This window comes from Gadus morhua, chromosome 9 (genome assembly GCF_902167405.1).
Source record: "Gadus morhua chromosome 9, gadMor3.0, whole genome shotgun sequence".
Classification (NCBI taxonomy): domain Eukaryota; kingdom Metazoa; phylum Chordata; class Actinopteri; order Gadiformes; family Gadidae; genus Gadus; species Gadus morhua.
Window position 1 is genome coordinate 622,501 of NC_044056.1, and position 12,500 is coordinate 635,000.

At 45.5% G+C, this 12,500-nt stretch overlaps 1 protein-coding gene across 7 annotated transcripts in view; it reads right to left on the minus strand.

The window, feature by feature from the left end:
• The window catches only part of shank3a (SH3 and multiple ankyrin repeat domains 3a), a gene marked incomplete at its 5' end in the record, with an annotated part of 49,924 nt that overhangs the window by 32,444 nt on the left and 4,980 nt on the right, over window positions 1–12,500 (minus strand). For all 7 annotated transcript variants that reach the window (XR_003978045.1, XR_003978046.1, XM_030367311.1 and 4 more), the window contains 1 exon segment: window positions 3,619–3,694. Coding sequence is in view for 5 of the 7 variants with exons in the window: in XM_030367311.1 (XP_030223171.1) it covers window positions 3,619–3,694 (76 nt within the window).

A 12,500-nucleotide genomic window follows, 5' to 3' on the forward strand; every position in this document is an offset into this window, starting at 1 on the left:
GTCCCTCCATCGTCTTTTTTTTTTATTTGGCAGTGTGCAGCGGTAGTAAATCATGAACTGAAGCTACCTCCCCCGAGTGCTGATTGGTCCTAGCATTTTAGCTTTTGGCAAAGGCTTTGAAAGGGATCAAGCGCAGACCGATCTGCAGAGAGAAACAGAAGGCGAACAGAATGTGATCTGTATGGTCTCATGAGGTTGCTGCCTCGTGTATGTAAGGCATATTAGGAGTTCAGCCCAACGCCCAACAATCCCACACATCTCTGATGGGAATCGTATGTAGTATCAAAATAATGCAAAAAACCCACCTTGTGCATTCGTTTTTTAAAGAACCTGCTCAAACCTTTTTTCCAGAACCTGCTTGAACCATTTCAAGAACCTACTTGAGCAATTTCAAGAACCTGTTTAAACCATCCTTTAAGTCCTTCAAGCAACAATCTCAAGGAGTAAACTCTAGAAGTGTTTATCTTTTATATTCTAATCAATGTGAGAGATGTGGATTTATGAGTGGAGACAATATGTAATTCAAAATACTACACATACAAAACGACATGTACAGTCATCTTCCAAACCTCTCAGTAAACAGCTGGCTTCAGGGTTCGTATCACAAAATGTCAACTGGCAAAAAAAGCCCACATGTGGTAAATTACAGCTTTTGAAGTTCATCACAATCTTAAGCATTCATTTGTTTGCCGTTTTTAATCAAACACTGCAGCTTTGTCTTGCTCGTTTCTACTGATTGCTGTTTTTGACGCGGAGCATAATGTCTGGGGTTAATGAGCTCAGCAGTGGTCCGCTCTCCAGACGTCTGCTAACCAGTTTTAGCAGGTCTGATTGACTGGTGATTGAAACGGCCGAAATACAAACCTGCTGCACAGACTGTAGCAGGTAGAGAGAGTTTGACCCCAGGTTAATTGTTGACATAGTCTATGTCGAGATGTACTTTAAATCAGCCATGCATTTTATTTAAACTCCACCCCTCTCATAGTGTAGGCAGGTTCAAAAACAGGGTAGTTGGTGAGCCATTGACATCCATTATATTCCAGTGTTTAGAAGCTCCCACAGCTGTGTCTTTGTACTGTCCAACACAAGTGAGCACACACAAACTGTACGTTTCTCCAATAGTGCTGACAAACTAATTCACAGGTTTTGATTCTATGTTTACCCGCCACTTAGAGACTATTCTGGGCAGTTAGAGTTCTGTGTGAATATAGTGGCTGCATTTTAGGCAGTGAGATAATTCTGAATTCTGAGTGCGGAGCCATATTTCGTATAGGGGGTGTTTTTGAACTGATTGGAACACAGCCTAAGCTCTCACTTCTGAATCCAAATGAAGTGCTCGGTCCCCAGTTGTCCCAGTTGTTAGAATCTACACAGCGGGAGAGTGTCATTTGAACACAGATTTCACTATTTCCCCGCTGAATTCTCCACAAAAATAACACCACCTCCTACACTTACCTTGGCGACTTATTGAATGTTGCTCTTACACTACTTATGCCTTCTTCTGCTTACCGACATAATTCAGGATAAAACCTCAACTGAAATGCAGCTTCAAAATAACAGTATTCCTTCAGCCGTTGTATTTCCTGAATCCAACCTCAACTGTATTTGTTTATGACTCAGTATGTTTCTGCCATCTGTATATCACACACACATACATATAAATGGCATTGTTGAATGGATGTATGTTACTGAATCCCAAATCATGTCATATAGATAACATAAAACATTCTATATCTTATATATATATATATATAGAGAGAGAGAGAGAGAGATGGAGAGAGAGAGAGATGGAGAGAGAGAGAGAGAGAGAGAGAGAGAGAGAGAGAGAGAGAGAGAGAGAGAGAGAGAGAGAGAGAGAGAGAGAGAGAGAGAGAGAGAGAGAGAGATATTATATATAACAACAAGAACATTGTGTGGAATCTGCTGTACACACTCCTTACCAATTGAATGAACACACACACATTAACGCATCCATATTTCAGTCCCTGAATATTGTACATACACCATAGCAGGCCAAACCTGCTAGGAGGATCCCCATTTGGCAAACCTTTCATGAAAGTGGCATTTAATCAGAATAAAGACTGGGGTATATTAACCTGGCCTTTCTAAAAGGCTGGCTAATTGTTAACTCTCTGGCTAAGGGATGGATATAATGGGAGCCCTCCCTCAGGACAGCTTGGTGTCTCAGACTCCCTTCTCTGGCATTTAAACATCATTTGCATGATAACACTTTGTCTACTTATCTATTATTTTATTACTTATCTATTATTTTATTTTATTGTATAACAATGTTTATATGTGAAGCACTTTGAGTCTGCCTTGTGTATGAAAAGTGCTATATAAATAAAGTTGCCTTGCCTTGCCTTGCAGGGCCCACTTACAAACACTACGAAATAAGTGACGGATTGAGATGGCTATATTTCAGATGGAACGAACAAAGGGTAATTTTTAGTAGTAAACAGAAAGCTAAATACTTCAGATACTTGTGCAAATACTAGTCCAAAGAAATAAACTCATGTACTTGAGTGTGCACAATGCAATAAAAACGCAACACTTGGGCTGCATAAGCATTAAGCATGTGTGTCTTTACCCCGAATACAGGAGCGCCTCAGGGCTCTGTTCTCAGTCCCCTCCTGTACTCCTGTGTTTCCACATGACTGTGTGGCAACTAACATCTCGGATGTCATCATCAGATTTGCAAAAGGACACCATCGCCCTGGGTCTCATCACATAGCCATGAGACAGCCCACAGAGACAGCATTTGAATGGCCCGGCTACGTGGTGCCAAGACAACAACATTTCTTTCAACGTCTGCAAAATCAAAGAGATGATTGTGGACTTCAGGAAGCCGTGGGAGGGGGCATTACAGGAGCATTCAGCCGTAGACTACAAACTATTTCCCCTCACAGGCCATCAGGCTCCTGAGCGACCACCATTGCATCTGATGGGTCTTTATTGTATAATATATATATTTAGTATATTTCTGTTTTGAATAGTTCTATTTTATTATTCATAACATGGTCAACCCTGTGGTGTCGAAAGTATTCAAATTTCCATATAGGTCCTGAGTTATACTGTGCATTTGAAAAAAACAACGTATTTGAGGCAAATGGATGCTACGACATACACACATAGACAGTCAAATGCACGCTGTAATCAGCCCAATTACAAACACATTTGATATTTTACATGTCCTGCATTACTGGGCAGCTACCTATAGGTGGCAGCAGAATGGCAGTGCCTGGAGATGGAGTGAGAGTACATGGTGGTTTCTCTGAGATAATCCATTGACTTCATAAAGCAGGCTGTGAGATCAGCACTAAGAGCTGATGGAGTGTTGAGGAACCACTATGGATGATAACACAGCCTCATCTATATCATTCAGTGGTTTTAATCCTTGACACAACGTCTAACTGTGATTAAAAAAAAGGAGCTATCAAGGTAAGAAATCCATGTCAGTTTCAAGCCGTAATTAAGAATGAAATTTAAAATAAAACTCATTTTGGTCATTAAACTATGCTTTTCTTGCACGAGGCATTAGCAGCGAATCAAAGTGTTGAGGCGTGAAACGGAAGCACTCAGCCGGTTTAAGAGGGCACAGTGTCTGCAGAGAGCTACCTGTATGAGGTGAAGTTGTCGTAGGATCCCACAGTGTAGTGTCTGAACAGCCTCTTGGTACGGTCCTCTCGCGTCTCTGCAACACACAAAGGGACCATGATCAGTGACTAAATTAGACCACCTTGTTCTAACCCGGAGCAAATCGCACAAAAACATTTTTCCAGCACTAAAAACCTTTCTGGTGCTCTACAGATACTGTGTTTTGGTCTGCGAGTAGCAGAGGTCAGTGTTTTTCCTGTGTTTGTCTGAGCGATGGCACACACAACCACAGAGAACACATTCAGACATCATTATCACCACTTTCACTGACAAACACCTGAGCAACTCCCAAAAAACACAGTTGACAACAATGCAGTTGGAGTCTATCACGAGTACCATTTTCCTTCGACGATGGCCATACACTCCTGCATTAAGCTCTGTACCCATGCTACCTTATGTGATAAGCGCCTGCCAGAAAATGCACAGATCATTCCCGCGCGATTCTCACTCCCACACTGCTGAGGCGTGTGCAGAGACAGCGCGTTGCCTTGGAGATGGAATCATTAGTGGTCCTGTCGTTCCATATAAAGGTTCTGTCATAGGAGAGGAGAAGGAGGAAGGAGGTAGGAGACAGATTGTAGAGCGAGCCTTGGGTGTCGAGCTTCTTGGAGGAGGGGGACCAGGGTGTGAGCGGAGGGCAGCAGGGTCAGAAGACGGCAGATGGAGAAGCAGAGTCAACAACGCCGCTTCTAGCTTATAAACTTAAACAGACTCTAAATAAAACTAAATCAAAGAGCCAAGAAAGAGAACCAAATGGACATAGTGTTCCAGGGTTTTGTGTGTGTGGTTGTGTGTGTGTGTGAGTGAGTGAGTGAGTGAGTGAGTGAGTGAGTGAGTGAGTGAGTGAGTGAGTGAGTGAGTGAGTGAGTGAGCGAGTGAGTGAGCGAGTGACTGACTGACTGACTGACTGACTGAGTGACTGAGTTTGTGTGTATGTGTTTGAGTGTGTTTGTTTCTTTGTTTAAAAATGCATGTCGACCTATGTGTAGAGATGTAGTATGTATATCAATGGTGCTATTTAGCTGATGCTGTTATCCAAAGCAACTTACAGGGGATTCTGATAAATGTCATTAAGGAGGATGTAGGAGAAAGGTACACTACAGGGGAGACAGTCCATCACAGCAAGTACCCTTTATTTCAGGAGTTGAACACTTTCCAGCCCCCTATATATGTGTGTGTGCGTGTGTGTGCATGCGTGTGTGTGTTTGTGTATCTGTGAGCATGATATGCACTATCAGTCACTGGGTAATGCAACTAATTTATCAAGTCTGTCATGGTGACTGAATATATATTCAGGGTGCATTCACACCCACACACACACACACACACACACACACACACACACACACACACACACACACACACACACACACACACACACACACACACACACACACACACACACACACACAAACACACGTACACACACACATTAATGTGCAAAATTGCTTTGTAACAGCCGGCTGCCATGCCTATAGGCTCCATAACGCTGTACGGTGGCTTGTGGAAGCTGAACCCAGTCTCTGGGTACAGACAGTATAGAACCCTGGAGTCCACAGACAGGCCTGTCTCCGTGATTCCACACAGAAGGGAAGGCCTGGCACCAGATGGAACCCATGGTCCAATCTGGATCAGCCCGACAGCATCTGGGACCGGGCTTTATGTGGATCAGTTGAGGGTGTGAATAGAGAGAAAGAGACAGAGACAGAGACAGAGACAGAGAGAGAGAGAGAGAGAGAGAGAGAGAGAGAGAGAGAGAGACAGACAGACAGACAGACAGACAGACAGACAGACAGACAGACAGACAGACAGACAGACAGACAGACAGACAGACAGACAGTACTTAGACGCACTTAGATACACACACACACACACACATTCAGTCACTCAGTCGCTGTCTTACTCGCTCACACACAGACACACACACACACACACACACACAAACACATACACAGTGGTTATTTCCCATTGTTGTTGGCCCTGTGACCGGTACAAACTGTTCCACTGTTCTACTACATCTCCGAAGTACAAAAACACTATGTGACTATTCAGCAATACATTTTTTTAAATCCATCAGATGAAAGACACATAGTCACAATCAATGTACGTTCGCCGTCGCCTAGCCACACTCAATCAATTCAAGATGCAAACCACTGTGTTTATAATTGAAATGTCTAAAACAGACCAAGACAAAGACACAGTACGGTGTGGTGTGGTGTGGCTTGGTTCCCACTTGCACAGAATCACTTTCCCAGACGTTCCTCACACACTACGTGAGGGCTTGTGTGTCATATGTCTGTCAAGGTTTCTCCGAGCTCTCCTGCTAGGTGACACAGAGCTGACCCATTTTCACTTTCACTCTCTAACTCTCTCTGTCTCTCGGTGTATGGATGTGTGTCTCTCTAACACTCTCTCCCTCTATTTCTCAATATAATTTGATTAAATATGATTGCTTTATTGTCATGACTATAGCTGTACCTATAGCTATATATTCATATAGAAGAGAAGGGATTTTTTTCGTCCTTCCAAATGGGATTTAAATACGCTCCCGATAGAGTCAGGGTGACAGAGGGGACAGTGGCAGGAAAAGCAGACACAGAACAAAAACATCCGTTATCTGTGAGATTCAGTGTCCCTCTGCTCACACACACACACACACACACACACACACACACACACACACACACACACACACACACACACACACACACACACACACACACACACACGCACACGAGGAGATCCAAACAGACAATACTATCAGTGGGATAATAGTCCAATTCAATGGCATCAATAATGCGCTGCTGAGATAGAAACTATAGCTGCTTGTTTGGCACCAGTGTGGTGTAGCGCAGGTCCGAAGGTGAGCCTGAGACGGAGAGTTTGGTTCAGCCAAGGTTCAGCCACTATTAAGACCCTCTGTTAATCATGACTGGCAGGCATGGGAAGTGCATACAGAGAGGAAGAGTTTCTTCCCATTCCGGTGGAACGAACAGGTTGTGTTCGGTGACTAAGTGCACAGGGTATTTTATTTACATGGGTTCCAAGGGACACTTTGCTACGGAACAGGACCATTGGATTTTGCTTCTGGCTCAATGATACTTGAATGTGGACTGAAGATGTTTGGGATCAATTATCATTTATGTGTGATCAGATATTTGGGGAAAAACCCATTTGTACGGTGAATGCCTTACTGTACTGTATTTATTCATGATGTTTTATATTTTCTTGCAGACACTTACTCTATTCTCTTTCTCCAAACATTTAGCTATGCAACTGTAAGTAGTTAAAATCATTTTGCCAATTAAATACGACCAACCTATTATTGTTCTGCAGGGCTTTGACTTGAGATTTTTCAATCGTTTTTCTTCCCCCGACAAAAGTCACAGAAACTCAACAAAAACCACGACCCCGGTGTGGGGGTCACAACTCCACTCACCGGGGTGGGGGTCACGACGGTCGGCGCGAGGCCGCTGCGCCTTGACGACGGTTGCCGTTGTGTCCATCCTGCTGCTGCTGCACAACAACAACACCATCGCCACTACAACCGACGGCCCCGGCGGTCCGCAACATTCCATGTCTCAGCAGAGCCGATCGCGGCCGCTTCCACGGCAACACGATGTTCTGACGACGCGGTGCCCCCCGGACGCGGAGCCCCGCCTCCTGACCCCCGAACGACCCCTCTCCTCCTGACCCTCCCCTGCCGTCCTCCCCCGGGCGGCGTGGGAGTCCTCCTCCTCACCGCCACGCTTCATTGACTTTCACATGCGGCTCCTGGACACTGCTCCCCCATCACACCACTCACCTCCTCCTCATCCACACTCCCACTCTGTGATAGCGGCAGATTAGTGCTGACCGACACTCCTGGTGGTCATGTCCTCCACCGAGACGCCTCGGCCCGGCGCTGTCTGGAAACACGCTACCAACACGTATGGACACCACACGCGCTTGCACGTCTACTGCCCAGCCGCTCCCTTCCTCCCCGTCTCTCCTCTCCGGGAGTCGGCTGGCTCTGTTCTCTGACGTGTCGAGTTGTCTAAGAAGCGGACGCCCAGGACTATAAATACCTTTTTTAAATAAATACGTTTTTGTTTTCTAAAAAAAGGAAGGAGCCTTGAATAGTTTAACGATTTGAAGACGAGGCAAAATGAAGACAGCGTAGAGGCGCCTTTAAACACAGCGCCTGGGAGTCAAGGTCAAGATGAGTGCACAAGTGTATTGTACAGGCACGCACACCCACACACACAGACACACAAAGGCACGCACACACAGCGACTGGCTCGGAGGAACATGGGCAGAAACAAAAAAGTGAAAAAAAGTGTGACATACATGGAGCTAAAAAGTGAGACAGTGAACGAGAGGGGAGCAGCGAGAGTGAACGAGAGTGAATAGAGACTGATGGAGGGATAGACTGCACTCACACTCAAGAAGAGTGAGTGCACGATATAGAAAGAGGAGGAGTGTGTTTAGTCATGGCCAGCAGAAGGGCATGTCCATGTACTTCCGTGCAGGTGTGTGTGTGTGTGTGAGTGTGCGTGTTTGTGTATGTGTGTGTGTGTGCATGTTTGTGTGTGTGTGTGTGTGTGTGTGTGTGTGTGTGTGTGTGTGTGTGTGTGTGTGTGCGTGTGTCTGAAAGGCCTGTTGTTACCCAGTGTGCCTCCTTGTCAAACGTGATTTGTATTGACGACACAGCAGTGGGCTGCTTAAGCTTTGATTCACTGTTCAAATAGTGCTGCCATCTATTATGATTTGATATGGATCAGTCCTCACACACAAACACACACACACACACACACACACACACACACACACACACACACACACACACACACACACACACACACAGGGTGAGAGAGAGAGAGAGAGAGAGAGAGAGAGAGAGAGAGAGAGAGAGGGGAGAGAGAGAGAGAGAGAGAGACAGAGAGAGAGAGAGAGAGAGAGAGAGAGAGGGAGAGAGAGACAGAGAGAGAGAGAGAGAGAGAGAGAGAGAGACAGAGAGACAGAGAGAGAGAGAGAGAGAGAGAGAGAGAGAGGGAGAGAGAGAGAGAGAGAGAGACAGAGAGAGAGAGAGAGAGAGAGAGAGAGAGGGAGAGAGAGACAGAGACAGAGAGAAAGAGAGACAGAGAGAGTACGAGTGAGAGAGTCAGAGTGAGAGAGGGTCAAGTACAAGAGGTGGCTCCACACACTTCACTGATTTTTGATTAAAAGGTGAGAAGAGGACATCATTCTGTCTTACCTGTCAAAAAAAGAAGCCAACACACACACACACTCCTAGCAAACAAACAAAAAGGTACACATAAACATATATATGAACACAAACACAGGAACCACACAATGCATACAATCTTCATTGAACACATCACACACACAACACACGCACGCACGCACGCGCGCGCGCACACACACACACACACGCGCACACACACACACACACCCACACACGTTAAATGTATAGGTAGACAACATAACGGATCTCCATTACAGAAAAAGAGAAGGCATCCTGAATTGGCAACCAATAACACAGACTCAGCTAAAGTTCACCACCAAAGGCACATCTTCCAGCTGGTGCTTTATACCTTTCTCTCTATCTCCTTCCCTCTCCCACATTCTCTCTCCTACACTCTGTCTTTTCCCCCTCTCCTAGACTCTCTCCTCTCCTAATCGGTCTCCTCTCCTAGACTCTCTCCTCTCCTTCTCTCTCCAAGCTCTTCTATTCTAGTCTCCATCTCCTCTCTCTCTCTGTATCTCTCTCGCTCCTCTCCTACTTCTTTGCTCTGTCTCTCTCCTCTGTCCTTATCATACCTTCTCGCTCTGCTCTCTCCCTCTCCTGCTCTCTTACTCTCCCTCTCTCCCTCTCTTACACACTCTCCCTCACTGTCTTCTTCTAATAAGATGGATTAGTTGGCTATGGTAATCTACCTGCTGACTCCACACACTTACACTTAGCACAGTCCACAATTACCTTGCATGTGGGTGTAGGTGTGTTCGTGTGTGTGTGTGTGTGTGTGTATATGTGTGTATCTGGGTATATGTGCGTAGGTGATTATATGTGCGTGCCTGTGAGTCTGAGAGAGCATGTGTGGCTGTGTGTATCTTTCCTTGGCACTTGCATGTGTATAAAAGAAGATACTATCTGATTTGCATAATCCTGCTTCCTGCCCTGCTTCCCACTCAACCCATTAAATGCACTCGTTACCGGATCACAAACGGGCCTGCAGTCAGTTCCAAATGAGAGACAACAGCTCATTAAAATTCACTTTTATACCTTGTTAGCTCATTTCTTCAATTATATTCTGTATCTTGAACAATACAATTCATTTTGCATTCAAATATGTTCAGCTCATGCAACCCTCAAATATATAGTAATGCAAAACTGTTTGAAAGGACATCCGCAAATTGTTCGTGCCTCGGCCACACCAGCAGCATTCTGTACCAGTTGCAGGCGAGCAATGGCAGACCCGCTAACCCCCAGATAAAGAGCAGTGCAGTAATCCAGCCGGGTGGCCACAAAGACGTGGATTACTATTTCAAAGTGCTGTTAAATCATAGTGATATAGTCATATTGCCATCATATTGACACCAAACACATCTTTAGAGACCATTTTGTCCAAAAAGGTCACCAGGATAACTAAGGAGACCAAAGCGTAGACTGCAGAATAATTTGGTTTACAAACGACATGAGGCTGGCAGATTTGCCTCCTACAGAGCATCGCCATTGTTTACAATTTTAGCAAACAGCAGTGGGAACCAAAGCAGATCCATATTTGGCACATTGAAGCTGGGATTTGAATGGAAGCCTTGCACCAGGTTATGGCTTAATCATCATATTTTTTTATAAATAATATAACTGTCAATCTGGACCACTTAAAATACATAATATGGGGATTAGCTTGACACCAAGATCTTAACCCTAAGAAGAGGGTTCGGATGGCTCGGAAGTCATTTCTCTGTTGCGACCAACAGCAAACCTCCAAAAGGTCGCCAGAGGAAGTGCATAGTCTCTGCTGCCTGAGTCTCACTAACAAACAGTCCATGAAAAAGGAGCTCTCTGTTTTGTGCCTTGTTTGTTACCGGTTCACTTTAACAGATGTCCAGAGCATCAACGACAACCATTCCTTAGTCCTGGGCCGAATCCACGTAGACGGTGTCTTTTACATTGCTAAGAGTTTTTTTTTTGGCATCTCTGGCCTTGTCAACACATTGGCCAGTTGAAATGGTTATAAGCACAAGCCATCACACTGCCTTTGGAGAAGAGATAGGGATTGCCCGTCACTATTAAGGTGAAAATGAGCTTGAACTTCCGGATATAAACACAAGAGACATCAGAGCAAAACATAGAGATAAGATAAGATGGAGAAAGGGAGATTTACACGACAAAAGGGGAGATTGTGGAGAGGGAATGAATAGTTGAAGGACAGGGAAAATACAATTGGGTCAGAGTGAGAGAGAGCGAGCGAGAGGGAGAGCGAGCGAGAGGGAGAGTGAGCGAGAGGGAGAGCGAGCGAGAGGGAGAAAGAGCGAGAGGGAGAAAGAGCGAGAGGGAGAAAGAGCGTGCAAGAGAGGGACAAAGAGAGAGAGACGAGCACAGAGATGTGCGATGCAGTGTAGGGACAGGTGTCACCGACCCGACAGCCAACTTCCTGTCAGAGGGACGTAGCGCCTGTCAAGCGCTCCAGCGGCAGAGTGAAACACAGCCTACACTCACCCTCTCACCGCCACTGGCAGAGTGAAACACAGCCTACACTCACCCTCTCACCGCCACTGGCAGAGTGAAACACAGCCTACACTCACCCTCTCACCGCCACTGGCAGAGTGAAACACAGCCTACACTCACCCTCTCACCGCCACTGGCAGAGTGAAACACACTCACCCTCTCACCGCCACTGGCAGAGTGAAACACAGCCTACACTCACCCTCTCACCGCCACTGGCAGAGTGAAACACACTCACCCTCTCACCGCCACTGGCAGAGTGAAACACAGCCTACACTCACCCTCTCACCGCCACTGGCAGAGTGAAACACACTCACCCTCTCACCGCCACTGGCAGAGTGAAACACAGCCTACACTCACCCTCTCACCGCCACTGGCAGAGTGAAACACAGGCTACACTCACCCTCTGAAACAGAGTCTTTATCTTTTAGAAATTGTTTCTGGCCTTTAGGGCAGCCTCTGTCACACTTTTGATATCCTAATACAAGCATGTGCAAACAAAAATGCTAACAATAATGAGTGAGAAAAGGAGAGAGTCACTTGTAGGCTACGGTCTTCCTAATTATATGGTTATAGGAGAATTTAAATTACCTTCTTATTTAGAAATGGTACTTGGAAATGTGTCACACGCTCTTACACACCTATGTGCACGTGCTTGTGTGTGTTTGTGTGTGTGTGTGTGTGTGTGTGTGTGTGTGTGTGTGTGTGTGTGTGTGTGTGTGTGTGTGTGTGTGTGTGTGTATGTGTGTGTGTGCATTGGGTATTGCGGACAGTGTTTTCTCAGGTGATCTCCTGAATATAAACCGGCAGCAGCCTAGTAATTACTATCGACATCCTGCTCTGGGATGATTGATGACAGGGAGTCATGCTTTAAAAGAACATAGAGTCTTGAAAGCGGTCACACAATGCAAGTGTACGAGTCTTAACATTTTGAAAGCATTTTTTTTAATGAAGAAGTGAACCCAGCCATAACCAGAGTTTGCTTTGCCATTATTGCTTTCTATAAACCCAGAGGAACAGATAATATGTTGCTCTATAGCTGTGCCATGTCCTAGAGCCTTGATTCGTGGCGCCATGCTTCGCTACACCATGCGATGCTTCCCCAAATTACACGCAGCTTCTCGGTGTGTGA